The 18163-nt window shown below is 36.8% G+C and overlaps 1 protein-coding gene across 4 annotated transcripts in view; it reads right to left on the reverse strand.

Annotated features, from left to right (window-relative positions):
- RNGTT (RNA guanylyltransferase and 5'-phosphatase) overlaps positions 1-18163 on the reverse strand; it is a gene marked incomplete at its 5' end in the record, with an annotated part of 242019 nt that overhangs the window by 208018 nt on the left and 15838 nt on the right. For 3 of the 4 annotated variants that reach the window (XM_079716218.1, XM_079716217.1, XM_079716216.1), the window contains 4 exons: positions 150-251; positions 1809-1918; positions 11129-11369; positions 12551-12626. In XM_079716218.1, coding sequence (XP_079572344.1) covers positions 150-251; positions 1809-1918; positions 11129-11369; positions 12551-12626 — 529 coding nt within the window. The remainder of the gene's footprint in view (positions 1-149; positions 252-1808; positions 1919-11128; positions 11370-12550; positions 12627-18163) is intronic. The other variant, XM_079716219.1, reaches the window with a different exon arrangement.

Genomic DNA, 18163 nt, shown 5'->3' on the forward strand with positions numbered 1-18163 from the left:
ACTAGCAAAACAAAAACTATACGATATATGGAACATGCTTATTTTGCTGCTCAAGTCACTCCCAGGAGTACAAACCTTCCCTAACAACAAAGCAATATTCTTCAAGCATTCAGGTTAGTAGTGTAACTTTTTTAAGAAATCTAACTTACCGCGTACCATCTGCTTTCCAGCTTACTTTATATGGCTTCTGCTCCAAAAGTTTAATATTTTGCTTGTCCATGGAAATAGGCTGTGCTCCAGGGAATCCAGACCTTAAAGAAGAACACCGTATTACTATTATGGCCGGTGTCCATACAAAGCAATACATGTCTTAAACCAAGCTCACCTGAGTCACACATTTAGCACAATGTTTTCCCTATCATGAGATTAATGTCAACTGGAATAATATCAGCTTTCACAAAAATGCTACCAAAAGGTTATCATTTTCTTGACATTTTAGAACTCAAGTTAACAGGATCATAATTGCCACTGCAAACTATGACTATCGGGCTAATTTTTAAATATTAATACACATGATCTAAACAGTAAAGCACATACTGTTTACAAGTCTTTGTGTATCTACAAGTCTTTTACTTCAGGAAGAAGTTTAAATCTTGCCTTGACTATCTTACATTGCTCTAGACCCCATATTCCTCTATCATGACACTGCCAACTTGGCATAACTTTGCAGGGTTGGCAAGTTTCTCCTCAAAAGATGCCCAGAAGTGACAAAACAGGAGAAATTCAGGTCGAGATTAAAGTACACTGGCAAAGGTTTCACACAACACTAAAACTGATAGCACTTCATCATTTACATTTTTTAGTTAAAATTGTTTCTAGTTAATTGATCTGTATGTATACCAGTCCAAAAGTTCTTTATATTAGGAATTTTTAACAATAATCCTGTTTCATCATGTTCCAGCTGTATTACAATTTTCTGCCACAGATAGCAATGATCAACAGAAATGACCATAGACCAAGACCTGAGAGCAATGAGCAGTGAACTCTCTCTTGAATCCTCTCCCATGAAATGTCTGACAAATATCTTCAAGTCATGGTAAGGGGCAGAACATATTTAAAGCTGACTCTCCCAGGTTTCTGATGACAGAAAAACTGGAAAATGAGGCACGCTCAAGTTTCACCTCTTCTCTCTTAATAAAATGATAAGGGCAACTAAAACATTAATCAGCAACAGTGGGACTTCCCTGGTGGCATGGTGGTTAAGAATCCGCCTGCCAACGCAGGGGACACGGGTTCGAGCCCTGATCCCACATGCCACGGAGCAACTAAGCCTGTGCACCACAGCTACTGAGCCTGCGCTCTAGAGCCCATAAGCCACAACTACTGAGCCTGCATGCCACAACTTCTGAAGCCCGTGCTCCACAACAAGAGAAGCCACCGCAATGAGAAGCCCGCACACCTCAACAAAGAGCCCCCACTCGCTGCAAGTAGAGAGAGCCTGCGCACAGCAACAAAGACCCAATGCAGCCAAAAAATAATAATAATAAATTTTTTAAAATAATAATAAAAAAATCAGCAACAGTAGAATCAATCTCACAAAACAAATACCAGAAAGTGACAACAGTAATTTTCTATTCCATTAGGAAGACATGAGTCATCTAATTTTGACTCAAAAGTCTGGTTATTACACTGTTTATCTTGAGAAAAATCTGATAAACTCTTGCTTGACATGTTTTTAAGAACTCTAGGTAAACACAGAAACTTCAAGGGGCAAAGAGGCTATGACACTGTTTGCATTAATGTTAAGTATTGCAGAATAAGAATAAATTTTATTTAAAACTTTAATTAATATTGAAAATGTTTATTACCCTTCCCAGCCACAGAATTGATGACACTTCTGTTGTACCTCTCCTAACTTTGGTTGAGTTGTTACTTGAGTTACACCTTTAACAGTTATGCCTTCCAAAAAAATAGCACCCTGAAAATAAAAGGAAAAGAAAAATACATTAGAGTTCAAATCCATTTACAAAGACCAGACTGAAAGATACATTTATTTTCAGAAATCTGAGCAAATATATGCAACAAATGGTCTGCTACAGGAGGTTCTACAAACTCCCCTGGGATTGTACACTAGTTTTCCTTAATCCAGCATATGATTTTCAATGTACATATACAGGCCAGTGTCTATATCATGTTGTCAAAGCATCTATGGGTACTACTCAGTAATCATAACAGCAATAATATCTTACCTACCATTTACTCAGAGCCAGGCAAAGTATCTGGCATTTTACAAACAGTTTCTCTAATCCTTATAACAATTCTGAAAAGTACATGCATTATATTTATTTCACAAATGACTAAACGAGGCAAAAAGATTTTATGTAATTTATTCAAGTGGTAAAAACAGAATTTGAACCCAGGTCTATACTATATCATTCACCAATGATTCTCCATTCACCAATGAGTCTCATTTGGGGAAGGGAGTGAGAAGTTATGTCACTGATGGAGTTCGGATTTTGAGATAAAAACCTACAATACGTACCTTTGTAAACTAGAATAAGAGTATAACAGTAGACAGAGCAGCTAAGCTACAGTCATTGGATGTATCAACATAAAAACTAAATATTACTCATCACTGAATTTTTAATCTAAATTCTTTAACTCGGAACTACATAAAATGTCTTATTGTATTTCACCCATTTCACAGCAAGTATATTTTTAGAATATCACAGAGAAGTGAAGCAGATGGAGAATTTATATATCAAATAATAAAGAACACCCCTGGAAATTTTAAAGACTAAAAAAATAGTCTAGATTCATTTACAATTACTTTGAGACCCATAAGAGGGTTGGCATCAGTCTCAAGAAAAATCTATAAAACAACTCTAGCTGTTAACGTAATTCGGGAATAAACAATATGGTCTGCAAGCTACAATGATCAACATTCTGGCAAAGATTTGGCAACCTGAACTAGTTGGGAAGAAAAAAAAAAAAAAGGAACACAGTATTTAGTCCACATACATCCCTGTCAAATTTAGAAGAGTCCTAAAGTCAATCCAGCAGATTACTTTTTGCCCCTAATTATGAATCATATTTTACAGTTATCTAAAATGTCATCTACCTTGTTTTCCTTAAAGAGAGGTTCCATGAGCCAAAGGATCAAAGAATACCATTCCTCTCCTATTACACCATAACCTCTCTTTATCAGCCAATGAAATTCCTGTTTTAGAACCATTTCTACCATTAAATATAATAACTAAAGAAAGAAAATTTTCGGGCTTCCCTGGTGGTGCAGTGGTTGCGAGTCCGCCTGCCGATGCAGGGGACATGGGTTCGTGCCCTGGTCCAGGAAGATCCCACATGCCGCGGAGCGGCTGGGGCCGTGAGCCATGGCCGCTGAGCCTGCGCGTCCGGAGCCTGTGCTCCGCAACAAGAGAGGCCACAACAGTGAGAGGCCCACGTACCGCAAAAAAAAAAAAAAAAAAAAAAAGAAAGAAAATTTTCAAAGGAAAGCTTAACCAGGTGGATAAGTTTTTTTAACATATTTAGTAATTGAGATACTCATAACTTCAATATTCTGATAAAATTACATCTTGTATATACTAATTAAAAAAAGAAAACATTATCTTTATTCTGAAGGTACTAATAGCACAGAATTTTTTTTAAGTTTTACCAATAACCTTCCCTGTAAACTCAACCTTTTGCATGAACACCCTGTACCCCATGTCTTAACTAGAAGCTAGCTCTGCACCAAGAAGACCACTCACTTTTCTCTTAAGTGAAAGCTACTCATTCTCCCACTGCCCACGTCCCATGGTAGTAGTGTAAACAATTCTCTTATATCCTCACTGCTTTCCCGGCCTCTTTCAAAAGTTCCTCTTCCATTCAGACTCATTCAGCTACATCACTCAGCTAGATGTCAGGTAGAGCAAACATCCACTGTGGTTGGTTGCACAACGGCTCTCTTTGTGGATGGGATACCTTCCCCACCCACAAGCCATGTTACATGACATTAAAGATAACATGCCACTCCAGCCAAAGTTGATGGGACCATGAGTGAATCCCTAACTCTATCTGAACCTATCAGGTTCTCTCTTCTGGTAACTTGGAATTTGGACTCAGAAAGTCTCCACATGTGGCAAAAATGATAACACGTAAGCTTAGACATAGGACATTAAATATCCCTTGTAAACAAAGAATCAGAAATCTCCCAGGTAAACAAGGAATCAGCTATATTCCTGCACTTGAGCTGCACCCATTTACTCATAGTAAATTCCTCTTATTACTTAAGCTAGTTTGAGTTAGTTTCTGTTACTTGCAACCAGATAATCTAAATTAATAAAATGCTCTATCCTTCATATATTGACTTCTGGTCACTTCCGCACATTCATCAAAACCATCAGTATTTCTCACCATGCTAACTCTGTCATTATATTGGTAACATTAACATCCATTGAGACAATCTGACCCATCAAACAACCTAAGCTTCACAGTTCTGTAATTTCTTTTTTGTTTTGTTTTTTTTTGCGGTACGCGGGCCTCCCACTGTTGTGGCCTCTCCCGTTGTGGAGCACAGGCTCCAGCCGCGCAGGCTCAGCGGCCATGGCTCACGGGCCCAGCCACTCCGCGGCATGTGGGATCCTCCCGGACCGGGGCACGAACCGGATGATATGGCCACAATCACAATCTCAGGGCTAAGGATGAGATTTCCCTCCTCTTGCTGAAGACCTATTTCTCTATCTGCTCTTGAACTTCATTCCCTTTAATCTCCTCAGAAATTGCTCTATCATTAATTCCTCTATCATTTCATTTATTTTCAACTTCATTGATTCCACTAGCTCCTTATCCTCAAGTAATAGATATGCTTGAGTTTATTCCATACTAAAAAGCCTTTTCTGAATATGTCTGCATCAAGCAATCACCCTTAGTTACCCTTTTTGCTCATAACCAAACTACTCGAATAGTCTGTACCAGTGTGCAGATAAGAGTTAATAGAATAGGACTGCTTGCAAGGTTGGCCCCTGGATGGCATCTGGGAACATGACTCCCAGTGTTCTCAGTCAGCTGATAAGGCTGGTTCATCACGCCTAAACTATTTGTACAGACAATAGTTTACGCTGAACCAATGTTTTCCTTCTGGGATTCTGGAATATTGATACACGCTAGGCACAAGCTGCCTACATGACCAACCATGAATAAAAACCTCGGGCACTGAGACTCTAACGAGCTTTCCTAGGCAGAAACATCATACATGTGCTGATGCATTTCCATTGCTGTGGGAAGAGTGAGCTCTCTACGACCCTCGTGGGAAGGAGAGAGCATAAGGAAGCCTGCACATGGACTCTTCAAAACTCCACTGGTCTTTTTCACGTATGATCCAGCAGGATATCTTTAGTACACCGCTGCATTAAATCTTAGCTGTGAGTACAACTATATGCTGAGTCCTAGAGAATCTCCAAAAGCAGAGGTGGTACTGAGGACCCCTAACACAACTGTCTCCTTTTTCCCACCTCCCATCAGCTGCTTAAAATCACCAGTCTGACCTGGCCCTGCTGTACCACAGAAAATTATCCTCAGATGGACACTTCATATCCTTATTGTATTTGGCCCCTCTATGACTTTTCATACTATTAAATCATCCATATAGATCACTATGAAACTCTAAACTATTTTTCATATTTCTTTGTCTTTTTGTGCTACATCCAGGAAGAATTTCTTAGCTAGATCTTCCAGCTTGATAATTTCCTCCACAGTTAACTTCAGTCTGCTATCCAACCCACCTACTGACATTTTTCTTTATTATTATCATTTCTAAGGTCTCTAACTGGCTCTTCTTCATAATAGCTTGCCATTATTTTATGGATTGATACGCTCTCTTGTCTTCTAAAGAAATGTTCTGTTTGCTTTTTATAAACTGTTCTCTTCGGTGCTAGCTAAAAAGAATGAGGTAGTTCTGTATGTACTAGGAAAAGAGAAAACTTCACTTCTTACCCTATATACTTCTAGATGTTCACATTTTTATTTTACAAAGAAAACTGATCTGTATGTCACTTGTGTACACTTTTAAAGAGACAGTTAGATAGCTAAGTAATTGCGGAGAAATTCTTTTAAGATAACAAAAATGCCAGTGGTAGGGTAAAAGTTGAAGGATTATTTGCTTTCAAATTTTCTTTAATGTCAGTATATTATTTTTATAAATAAAAACTTATTTAATAATTTTAGTATTTACTAGTTATGATTTGAAAAGAGGAGAAGCCTACCAAAATGCATAAGGCTTCAGAATTTTCTTTTTTCATAACTCTACCTTTGGAAGTATAAGCTCAAATATTGTTGAAAATTACCATCACATTGTCAGTCAGAAATCAAATCTAACTGCTTTCTCTAAAAACAAAGAGGTAAGCATTCTGCTTTTGGCAATGGCAGACTAGTTTATTTAGACAAATTTTGCAGCCATTAGAAATGCCAGACAAAAATGTTAAAATCACCTGTTTTAAGATATCAGAGAATTAGAAAGGCAGTAAGGACCTGAAGGGCCAAGAACTCAGAAGGAAGGGAAGCCCTGAGAGATGAGACAGACATCTGGCATAGCTTTTCTCCTCTAGGATTTTCCTCTAAAGGCCAAAATGTAGCTGAGAGGCTACAAAACTGAACAGAACTTTCAGCATTTATCACAAAAATGGGAAAACAAAAATTGGAGTACCAGGTCACCAAGGAGAGGGGTCCTGCTTAATGCTTCAGGCTTTCAGTTAGAATTCCCAAGGGGCCACACTCCAGAATTGGGGTGAATCAAAAACAGACCAGCCCCCCAAAACTAAAGCCTAGCTTCTAAACAGTTCAATTCTTGACTGAGTTAAGATGTTCTACTCCTAATCCTGTGTAGGAGCAAAGGTAAAGCTTCTCTGAAGGAAGAAAACAGGATGTAGAACCTCAAATTATTTCCACAATTTTTCATACATAATATCTAGTAAGCAGAAATACCCAGGTATTTAAAAAAAAAAAAACCTACAATTGATTAGAAATCAAATGAATACAAGAAGAAAAACTAAAACAAGGATCCAGAGGATATCCACATACTAGAGTTATCTGACATAGGCTTTAAAATAGGCTTAATAGGGAGTTCCCTGGCAGTCCAGTGGTTAGGACTCGGCGTTTTCACTGCCATGGCCCAGGTTCAATCACTGGTCAGGGAACTAAGATCCCACAAGCCACATGGCCAAAAAATTTAAAAATAAAACAAAATAAAATGAAATAGCCTTAATAAATTCAAAAACCTAAATGACAAGATGCAGAATTCCAGCAGAGAACTGAAAGTTACTTTAATACTCAAACTGAAATTCCAGAAGTGAAAGTAAAATAACTGAAATTAAGTACTCAGTGGATGAATTTAACAGCAGCTTAGACAAAGCTACAGAGAGAATTAATACACTGGAAGATAGGTCAAAAAAAATAACCAGACTGAAAGAATGAAACAAAAAAGTGGAGAATATAGAAAAGAACATATGAGACATTTTAAAAAATAATGAAAATTAAAAGGTCTATTGAGTAGAAGGAGAAAGGAGAAAGAATAAATCTAAAACAATATTTGAAGAGATAATGGTCAAGAACTGTCTAAAACTGATTTTAAAATCCAATCATAGATTCAAGAATCACTGTAAGTAGGAAACAGAAAAAATACAAAGAAAATCACAGGTAGAAACATCATAGTAAAACTGCTGAAAATCAAAACCAAAAAGAAATTCTCTTCAAAGAAGTAACTTCTCAACAGAAATGAATTATGGAATAACATCTTCAACATACCAACCCAGAATCCTAGAACCTGGATTTTGAAGAACAACTGTTCTTTAAAATGATGGGGTATATAAAGACATTTTCACACAAATGCTGAAAGAATGTGTCACAGCAGATCCACATTAAAGAAAATACTGAAGAGAGTGCTTCGGTTAGAAGGAAAACTATGCAAATGGAACCACAAAAATACACAGAGAAATGAAGAGCACCAGAGAGGATAAAAATGTGGGTATATCTAATGAATATTAACCATATAATGATGATAATGATGATGATGTCTTATGGGATTTAAAGTATAGAGAGAATTAAAATACACAATACCAAAAGGGCAGTAAGAGATGAATGGACTCAAAAGTTCTTGGATTCTTGCATTATCTAAAAAGTGGCAAAAGTACTAACATTTACCAGACTTCAACAGTCAAAGATGCATACTGAAATCTTGGGTAACCACTTAAAAAACAGTAAAGGAATGTATAACAAGTATGGGTTGGGGTGACAGAAGGATAAAAATAATTAAGCATAAAGAAGGCAAGAGGACTTCCCTGGTGGCGCAGTGGTTAAGAATCTGCCTGACGATGCAGGGGACACGGGTTCAATCCCTGGTCCAGGAAGATCCCACGTGCCGCCAAGCAACTAAGCCTGTGAGCCACAACTACTGAGCCTGCGCTCTAGAGCCCGCGAGCCACAACTACTGAAGCTCGTGCGCCTAAAGCCCATGTTCCACAACAAGAGAAGCCACCACAATAAGAGGCCTGTGCACAGCAATGAAGACCCAATGACAAAGACCCAACACAGCCAAAAATTAATTAATTATTTCTGTTTTTAAGGCAAGAAAGGAAGATAAAAAGGACCATACCACAAGTGGCATAAACAAAATCAAACAAACAAACAAAAAAAATAGTGAGATAGTAAGTTTAAATTATATCAGTAAAATAAATATACATAAACTAAATATTCCAATAAGGCAAAAACTGATGACCAGGTAAACAAAACCCAGCAACATGATGCTTATAAGAGTCATACCTTAAATAAAGGATTAATAAAGGCTGAAAGTAAAAAGATAGATACAGGTCTTCCATACAAACACTATCCAAAAGAACACTTGTACTACCATATAAATATCAGATATTTTACAATGCTAAAAGTTAAGACATTGTAAAGATAAAATAATCTTTTATACATATTTGTATAAACCAAATATCACCTCAAAGTATATAAAGCAGGGCTTCCCTGGTGGCGCAGTGGTTGAGAGTCCGCCTGCCGATGCAGCGGACACGGGTTCATGCCCCGGTCCAGGAAGGTCCCACATGCCGCAGAGCAGCTAGGCCCGTGAGCCATGGCCGCTGAGCCTGCGCATCCAGAGCCTGTGCTCCACAACGGGAGAGGCCACAACAGTGAGAGGCCCGCGTACCACAAAAAAAAAAATATATATATATATACATATATATATATATATATATATATATATATATATATATATATATAAAGCAAAATCTGACAGAACTACAAGGAGAAATAGGCAAATCCACAATCACAGTGGGGAATTTTTAAACACGCCTCTTAGTAACTGACAAAACAAACCAGGAGAAACTAGGTTTGGGATTTTATTTTATATGTCATTTACTCCCCTAAAGAAACATGCTCATCTTAGCTAGTTTCCTCTTAATGCTGCTGGAGCTCATTTGCAATTATAGGGATTTAATGGTGCTTAAGTTTATAAAATAAATGTCATTTTTAAGATACTTTCTGATGGCGAAGAAAAATAAATGCCACAAGCTTGACCCTATTTTGTAAAAACAGTAACTGTTTGTTTTAAACTCTTTTACACATTCAAATACTAGATCATAATTCAAAAACACATTACGCATATGCTCATGATTAATGTTATTCTTTTTTTTTTTTTTGCGGTACGCAGGCCTCTCACTGTTGTGGCCTCTCCCGTTGCAGAGCACAGGCTCCGGATGCGCAGGCTCAGTGGCCATGGCTCATGGGCCCAGCTGCTCCGCGGCATGTGGGATCTTCCCGGACCGGGGAACAAACCCGTGTCCCCTGCATCGGCAGGCGGACTCTCAACCACTGTGCCACCAGGGAAGCCCAATGTTATTCTTAAAAAATACAGTTGAATTCCCTCACAGAAGTGATAAGAGGGTAATCATCTATATGTCATATTATGCTATTAGATTTTCTTTAGAATGTGATTCTTATTTTTCTAGGTATGTGATTCAGTAATTTCAGATATCTAAGTCCAGAAAATGAGTTAGAGTAAAAAACTAGTCCAGAAAATGAGTTAGAGTAAAAAACTAGGGACTTCCCTGGTGGTCCAGTGGTTAAGAATCTGCTTTCCAATGCAGGGGATGTGGGTTCGATCCCTGGTCGGAAAACTAAGATCCCACATGCCTCAGGACAACTAAGTCCACAGGCTGCAACTACTGAGCCCACAATGAAGAGTCCGTGCGCTGCAGTGAAGGCCCAGCGCAGCCAAAAATAAAAATAAAAAAAATTTTTAAAAAGAGTAAAAAACTAAGTTATTTTTGAAATTATTTCTATGTTTCAAAACAATTTACTTTCAGTAGCTGCTGAGTCTTGAAGTTTGAAATGTGTAAATACATATTAAAACAATGTTTTTCAAACAAGAAACTTTTTTTAAGCCCTACATAACTGTATTTTATTATTTACATAAAACAAGGCATTTTCTTCCTTGCCTGTCAATCAATGCCTACTAATAAATGAGTTGTGGGATTTACTGCTCAACCATGATATCCCACACACCTTAATTATTAACTTTATTAACAATTAATTACCGCCACACTTTCCCTGACTTTACCCTTTGGCCTACACCATCTACTTGTGTATGTACAAGTACAACCAGCAATCTTCTCAACATTTCTCCTGTCCTCCCGAGAAAAGAAGGTAATGCCTAATGTTTTTTCTTAGGCCTTTTATTTCTAGAAGATTAACAGGAGTTGGCTATAGAAGAAATAAGAATCTTCTGAGTTCAACTTTACAGAAAAATATGAAAACACCACCCATGGAAAGGAGCAGAATTTATATGCAAAGTTATTTTAACTATGGGACAATTTTGTAAAGCATCAGTAAAAATTTTCATTCCATATTTAGTTGGAATCTCACAGTACTTTGCAAAGAAACAATAAATTCTCAATCTAACATCTAAGAGTTCTTTGGTTTACCTAAGAAACAAAAACAGGATGAATTTATATAACTGAAACTTTTCTTGTAGAAAAGGCAAAGATCCATGGCTATCAAGAGTCTTTGGAAATAACCAGAATGAAATAATCTAACAAATCTAGCTAAACAAACATAGTTAACATTCCATTTGCGTAAGTCTCAAGGAAGCTGTAGTAGAAAAGGTAAAGACTATAATAGTATTTTTAAACATTACCAGTTTTAAACGTTCTTTTCTCCTTTTGCCAAAGGAGGCACTCGACCCAGGTTCTGATTCCTTTTTTCCATCCTCGTCCTCATCTTCGTCTTCATCATCCTCAAAACACCAATCTGGCAATAGAGGTGGGGGTGGTGCTTCCTCTATATCACCATAGCGACGAAAAAGTTCTTTCAAATAATCACCCTTATAAATTCCCGGTGGTCTGGCTTGAGCAAAAGTAGCAACTGCTGCTTCAATACTATGGAAAATAAACACCATGCAATTTCCTCACTACTCTCCATTTATGCAGATTTATCAAAATTCACTTGTTACATTTAAGGCTATTATACAAAGCATAATAGAGGTTTTCTAAAATGGACAAATCACAGTCCCCACGCTCAAGGCATTCAATCTATTAAGAGAGAAATTCATTCTGAAACATTTTTAACACAAGTACATGGGAATTTCCAAAACTCTAGAACTGCAATGAGTGTATAGACGAGACTGGGTAGAGTCTGTAAGGAATTTAAGTAAACCCTTGAAGTTTGAGGTCTGACTCTCAGCGAAAACATCAAAGAAATGTGAATAGCAATATGAAAAGAGAGTAAAACCATGCTGGTTCTTCAGGAACTTTCAACACACCCAGGCATTAAGAGTACAGGTCATCAGAGAGAGGCTAAGCAGAGGCTGAGTCTGACATAGGAGACTGTATCGTGTAGCATTACTGTGTAGAGCATCTGAAAGTCCAGAAAGGCAGAGCTAGAAGTGCATGCAGTAGAGAACCCCCAAGGATGAATGAACAGGAAAATATACAATCACATGTGTACTTCAGCTGATTATATTCAGAGAAGGATCTACTGCGTGAAAGGCTTTGTAAACAAAAGTAAAGACCTTCAAAGTAAATGAGGAAATTCAGTTAGTAATATCCCATTCTCTAATCTCTCAGAATCTAAAAAGACACTTTACAAATAACAGCTGCTCATAAAGACATGCTTATTGGTTTAAACAGAATAACTCTGTCCCCAAAAATACCTTTTCTGTATAGCATTTAAGTTTCTCCTAGTACTCAATAGGTATTTTTAAATGGTACTATTAACAATGAAAAGAAAAACAGTAGTAACCTCCAAGGTGAAAACATACACAAAATATTGGGAGAACTTGTCTGATAATTCTGTAAGATGTGAAAAAAAATCTGGAAAAGAAAATGCATAGTATACGGGATCCATAAGCACTCAAAAGTGCTACTTAGTAGAAAACACCAGGTAATGAATGGTGTTCAAAAGATTAACCAAATCTAAAATGAAAACCACTTGACTCAATCATATTACTCATGACTTCACCAAAAACCTGGCAATATAAAATGCTAAAACTGAAAAATCAATGAAAAATTTTTATCAATTACTAAATATGTCTTCTTCCATTATAACAAGAAACAAATACCTCCAATCCATTTTCTCCACCAAGAAGGCACATATGAGGAAACCAGTGCGATTGAAACCATGGGTACAATGAACACCTAGAAAATAAAACAATTTTGACTTAATAAATCACTTCAGAGGCTACGTTTTACTTTAAAACCCCAATCTGCAATCAAAACATTTCAATCATTTTATAAAATAACTACATTTTTAAAGCTTGGCCTTCTTTTATAACTATTAAACCTGTCAGCTTAAATTGCTTAAAAAATAACTTATAGCACTAGCTATAAGTTTAAATATAACATATACTGATTTATTAGTTACAACTGTTTCTAAGGTCTAAAGTTTTATCTTAAAACTAAAAGATTCCAAGCATTTTAAATAAGGAGGTATTTCATCAAACACACAACTCTGAAGAACACAGGCGCACGCACACACACGCACACATGCACGCGAGACACTTCACTAGATACGGATAATAACAAACTGATGGATACACAGTACAATAAAAACAAAGTTCTCCAGAAACCAACTGACTGTATCTTTACATTAGCTTGTAATCTTCCAAAATGAACTTTTAGAAGAAAAACCTGCTGAGAAAAAGACATTTATTTTTGTTAAGCTTTTTTTCAGGACATATTCAAGATCAGTGTGGTCCTGCCTCTATATTCTGAAAAGCTGCAAATGAGTTTCATAAATTCTAAAACTGACTGCATTTTCAAGTCATTTTAACTACTTTGAAAAAGTAATAAAAACAGCTTGGTGTACATTATTAAATGATCATGCTGTAGAAAACCCACTTCAATGGCAGCTCAACGTAAAGTAGAGACAGAGCATCAATGAAGCAAGAAAACTAGTAAGGAAGCCATCCCAGTAATTTATGGAAGAAACATTTAAGGTAGAATGTGCAATCTGAGGGGTGAATAACTGTCAACACTGAGAGTTTGGTTTCTGACTTGGGTGACTATTTGCGCAATGGCCCCGTTTACCAGGTAAGGAAGTACAGGAGTTTACATCAGTCTTTCGGGCAAGGCAATGAGCACAGCTGGACATGCTGAGTTTAAGGTTCTTATGAGACTTACAAATATTTGGAAATAAGGGTAAAGAGCTTCACAGAGAGATCTAGCTGGAGTTGTGGATTCAAGAATAATCAGCATATAGTCACTACAGAAGCAGTCTGTGTTGTGGGCAAAATCACTGAGAATGGGTAAGTATCAACAGAACAAGAGAAGATAATTAAGGATGGAATCTGAGGAAAACTAACCTTTCAAGAATAAGTTGGCGGATGGAAGGGCATAAAAAAAGACTAAGAATGAACAATCATGGGGTCAAGAAAACAAAGAGAGTGTGAACATTGGGTCATGTTCACCAGGAAAAGAGGAAGTTCCAAGACAGGAGTGTTCAACTGTTTAAATGTCACAAGATGATTAGAACTGAAAGTCACTATTTGTTTAAGACTGCAGAGGGAGGACTCCAGATCACAGTGATGTGAATGAAAATAAATGGATTCAAGTATCAATCTTTTGGAAAGTTGACTGGGAAGGAGAAAGGGAATATAAAACAGAAAGGTGTGGGGTTTTTTTGGAGGGAGGGGTAATATTTTAATATAAGAGGCTTGGGTATATTTACAGGCTGAAAAGGACCTGGTTAAATCACAGAGACTGAAATAGAGAACAATGATATAACTGAAATGAAGTTTCTGAAAAGAGATTAAAAAATAAAGAGATCAGCCTTGAACAGAAAAAGTTACCCCTTAGAAATAATTGCTATAATCATGAAACTCTATAAATTCATCATCTCCAGTGCTTTGTTAAGAAAACGTGCCTCAAAAGTTACACAAAGATGTCAACTGTAAATAGACTTTTTTATTCAACATAATCTTAACCCAACATGTAAATTTCCTTTCTACTTTATATTTGAGACCAATTTAAGCAACAAATACTCTAAAAATGTTTCTCGTCTACACCACTACTATTTTTGCATCTAATTTTTACTCTAGCAAGATTAACTAAATATTTTTACGAATAGGAAGTTTAACAATAATTGCCAATTAAGTGATTAAGTTATGCGATGATATGCAATTTAAGAAAGTACCAGTGCTCATTATTCAACATAGTTTTGGAAGTTTTAGCCACAGCAATCAGAGAAGAAAAAGAAATAAAAGGAATCCAAATTGGAAAAGAAGAAGTAAAGCTGTCATTGTTTGCAGATGACATGATACTATAATACACAGAGAATCCTAAAGATGCTACCAAAAAACTACTAGAGCGAATCAATGAATTTGGTAAAGTAGCAGGATACAAAATTAATGCACAGAAATCACTTGCGTTCCTATACACTAACAATGAAAAATCTGAAAGAGAAATTAAGGAAACACTCCCATTTACCATTGCAACAAAAAGAATAAATACCTAGGAATAAACCTACCTAAGGAGACAAAAGACCTGTATGCAGAAAACTATAAGACTCTGATGAAAGAAATTAAAGAGGATACAAAGAAATGGAGAGAGATACCATGTTTTTGGATTGGAAGAATCAACATTGTGAAAATGACTATACTACCCAAAGCAATCTACAGATTCCATGCAATCCCTATCAAACTACCAATGGCATTTTTCACAGAACTAGAACAAAAAATTTCACAATTTGTATGGAAACACAAAAGACCCTGAATAGCCAAAGCAATCTTGAGAAAGTGAAACAGAGCTGGAGCAATCAGGTTCTCTGACTTCAGACTATACTACAAAGTTACACTAATCAAGACAATATGGTACTGGCACAAAAACAAATATAGATCAATGGATCAGGATAGAAAACCCAGGGATAAACCCATGCCCATATGGTCACCTGAACTTTGATAAAGGAGGCAAGAATATACAATGGGCAGGCTTCCCTGGTGGCACAGTGGTTGAGAGTCCGCCTGCCGATGCAGGGGACACGGGTTCGTGCCCCGGTCTGGGAGGATCCCGCATGCCGAGGAGCGGCTGGGCCCGTGAGCCATGGCCGCTGGGCCTGTGCGTCCGGAGCCTGTGCTCCGCAATGGGAGAGGCCACAGCAGGGAGAGGCCCGCGTACCGCAAAAAAAAAAAAAAAAAAAAAGAATATACAATGGGCCACAACTACTGAGCCTGCGAGCCACAACTACTGAAGCCCACGCACCTAGAGCCCATGTTCCACAACAAGAGAAGCCACTGCAGTGAGAAGCCCGCGCACCACAATGAAGAGTCGCCCATGCTCTCCGCAATTAGAGAAAGCCCACACGCAGCAACAAAGACCCAATGCAGCCAAAAATAAATCAATCAACTAATTTAAAAAAAGAACTTATTATGTGCCAAGTTATTTTAAATATTTTTATTTAATCAAAAGAAATGTTTTTTACCAAAATATACATGTGCTACTCATGAAAATATATATTCACAAATCTGGCCCATGTATTTATAATTAGGAACACCTAAAGTAATTAGAGGCATCAGTTAAGCTACACATCTATTATACATAGTCCACCATTTACCAAGAAATCAGCCATTTCTCTTTTAACACAAAACAGACTTTTTTATTTCTCCAGTCCACAAAATTCTTACCCTCAAGTCATTTCTGTACATGCAAACAAATGCACTATAGCTCCATAAACTCTTATTTGTAATTATAATTTCAAAAAAGCTCTAAAAAAGTTAAGATTTTTGGTAGATTATTTGGGGACAAAACCTGACCTGAACTGATATGTTATTTATAGTCTATTTTTCTCACTTAGTGTGAATGAATATTCATATATTTAACTGCAGAAATGCTCTCTACACCCAGATTATCTCTAATACTATTTTCCACCAGGCTCCTTAGAGAAAAAACTGGTTCCAGGTTTGGAAAACACATTGTACCAGAAAACAAGGAAACCATCAAAGACTGATAGGGTGCTATCAAAAGGATACAGAAATCAACTTGAAGGGGCTCCCATTGGCCTAGGATGGAGCAATTTGGGCATAAGAATAAATACTGACTGCAACTGATTTAAATACATCAACTGTATAAAGATTCATGAGTTCATACAGATACTCCAAGAAAAAAAAGTAATCAGTCACCACTGGAGAATGGTAAGATACCAATTCATTATTCCGGAAATTAAGAAATAATAGAATCAGATGCTTAACTTGTCTTTCCATTACAAACTGCATTTCAGGATAATCAAATTGAGAATAGTTCTTTACTAAAGAAGAATTCCAGCTAATCCATGAAGAAATGAGAGAGAATCGGAAAAAAAATCACTGTTTTCCAACTCCTAATGAAATACTGGATGAAGGCAACAACCATCAATGGATAATAAAATCATTAGGTAAAAGACAGATGAAAAAGTCTGTAACAGAGGAAACAAGATGGTGCCACCAGAACCCACTTAATCATCTTCGTACCCCTAAAAGCAGGACCACCAGACATTATGTGCTTCCTGATGTGGTGTGAAAGGAACCATACAACGCCAACTATGAAGTATGCTTGCCAAAATATATAAGTACACCTCTCGATTTAACTACCAGTTTACAGGACATACAGAAGACAAAGGAAAAAGTTAACTAATACTAGAGGAAGCACTCAGGTAGACCCAGATAATGGAATATTTTATAGGACAAATGACGTGGTTTCTCCAGCAAACGACAGCATTAAAAAAAGAGAGCGAATCAGAGAGATTTAAGAGACATAACAACAAAATGCAACATGTGGACACTATTGGAAACTGGTTTGAAAATCTAACTTAAAAAGGCATTTTTTCTATAATTGAGGAAACCTGAAAATGGACTAGGCTTTAGATGACCTTAAGGAATTTCTCATTATTCTCTTTGGTACAACTGCATGGTGATTATATAAAAACCCAAAATCCTTATCAGTTAGAGATGCATACTGAAACACTTTTAAGTGAAATGACATGGTATCTGTGATCTAATTTAAAATACTCAGAAAAAAATCTGTTGGGGGAGGAGAGGAAAAATGAAAAAAAAACAGCAAAATGATAATTATTGAAGCTGAATGATAGATACATGAGGTGTCATTTCACTATTCTCCCTATTTTTGGTATGACTGAAAATTTCTACAATAAAGAAAAATTAGGGGGTACTATCTCCAGGGCAGGTAACATATGGTAAGAATTGGAAACATATGACCCCCACGGGTTTCAGATAAGGGATTATGAAGCTGTAGTTCTTCCTAAACATCAGAAAACATCTGAGGCTTCTGTGTTTCAACAACTTTTCATTTCCACTAAGTCTACAGTATTATCCCACAACCAGGCTAACTGTATGAACTGACAGTAAAATGATGATTTAAAAAAAAGAGTAGCTTTGAAAATAAATCTGAGTCTAACTTTTGTCATGTCACAAATGTCTACTGTTGATCACAAGTATACTTCAGCAAGAATGTGTGCAAGGCTGATGAAAATTCCATCTCTGATACTAAAACACAATTAAAATATTGTAAAAGCAGACCAATATTTTCTGATCCTAAGAACACAAACTTGATTCTTTATTCTTTTTGTTTGAAAAGGTGCTACCAGAAACCAGCTCTAAGACCAGTTTCTGTTGTTGTCTTCAGAGTATTACAATAAATAATTGCCACTACAATGCTCCAAAACTGGACAGGCCCAAAGCAAATGT

Source organism: Hyperoodon ampullatus (genome assembly GCF_949752795.1).
Source record: "Hyperoodon ampullatus genome assembly, chromosome: 12".
In the NCBI taxonomy this organism is placed as follows: domain Eukaryota; kingdom Metazoa; phylum Chordata; class Mammalia; order Artiodactyla; family Ziphiidae; genus Hyperoodon; species Hyperoodon ampullatus.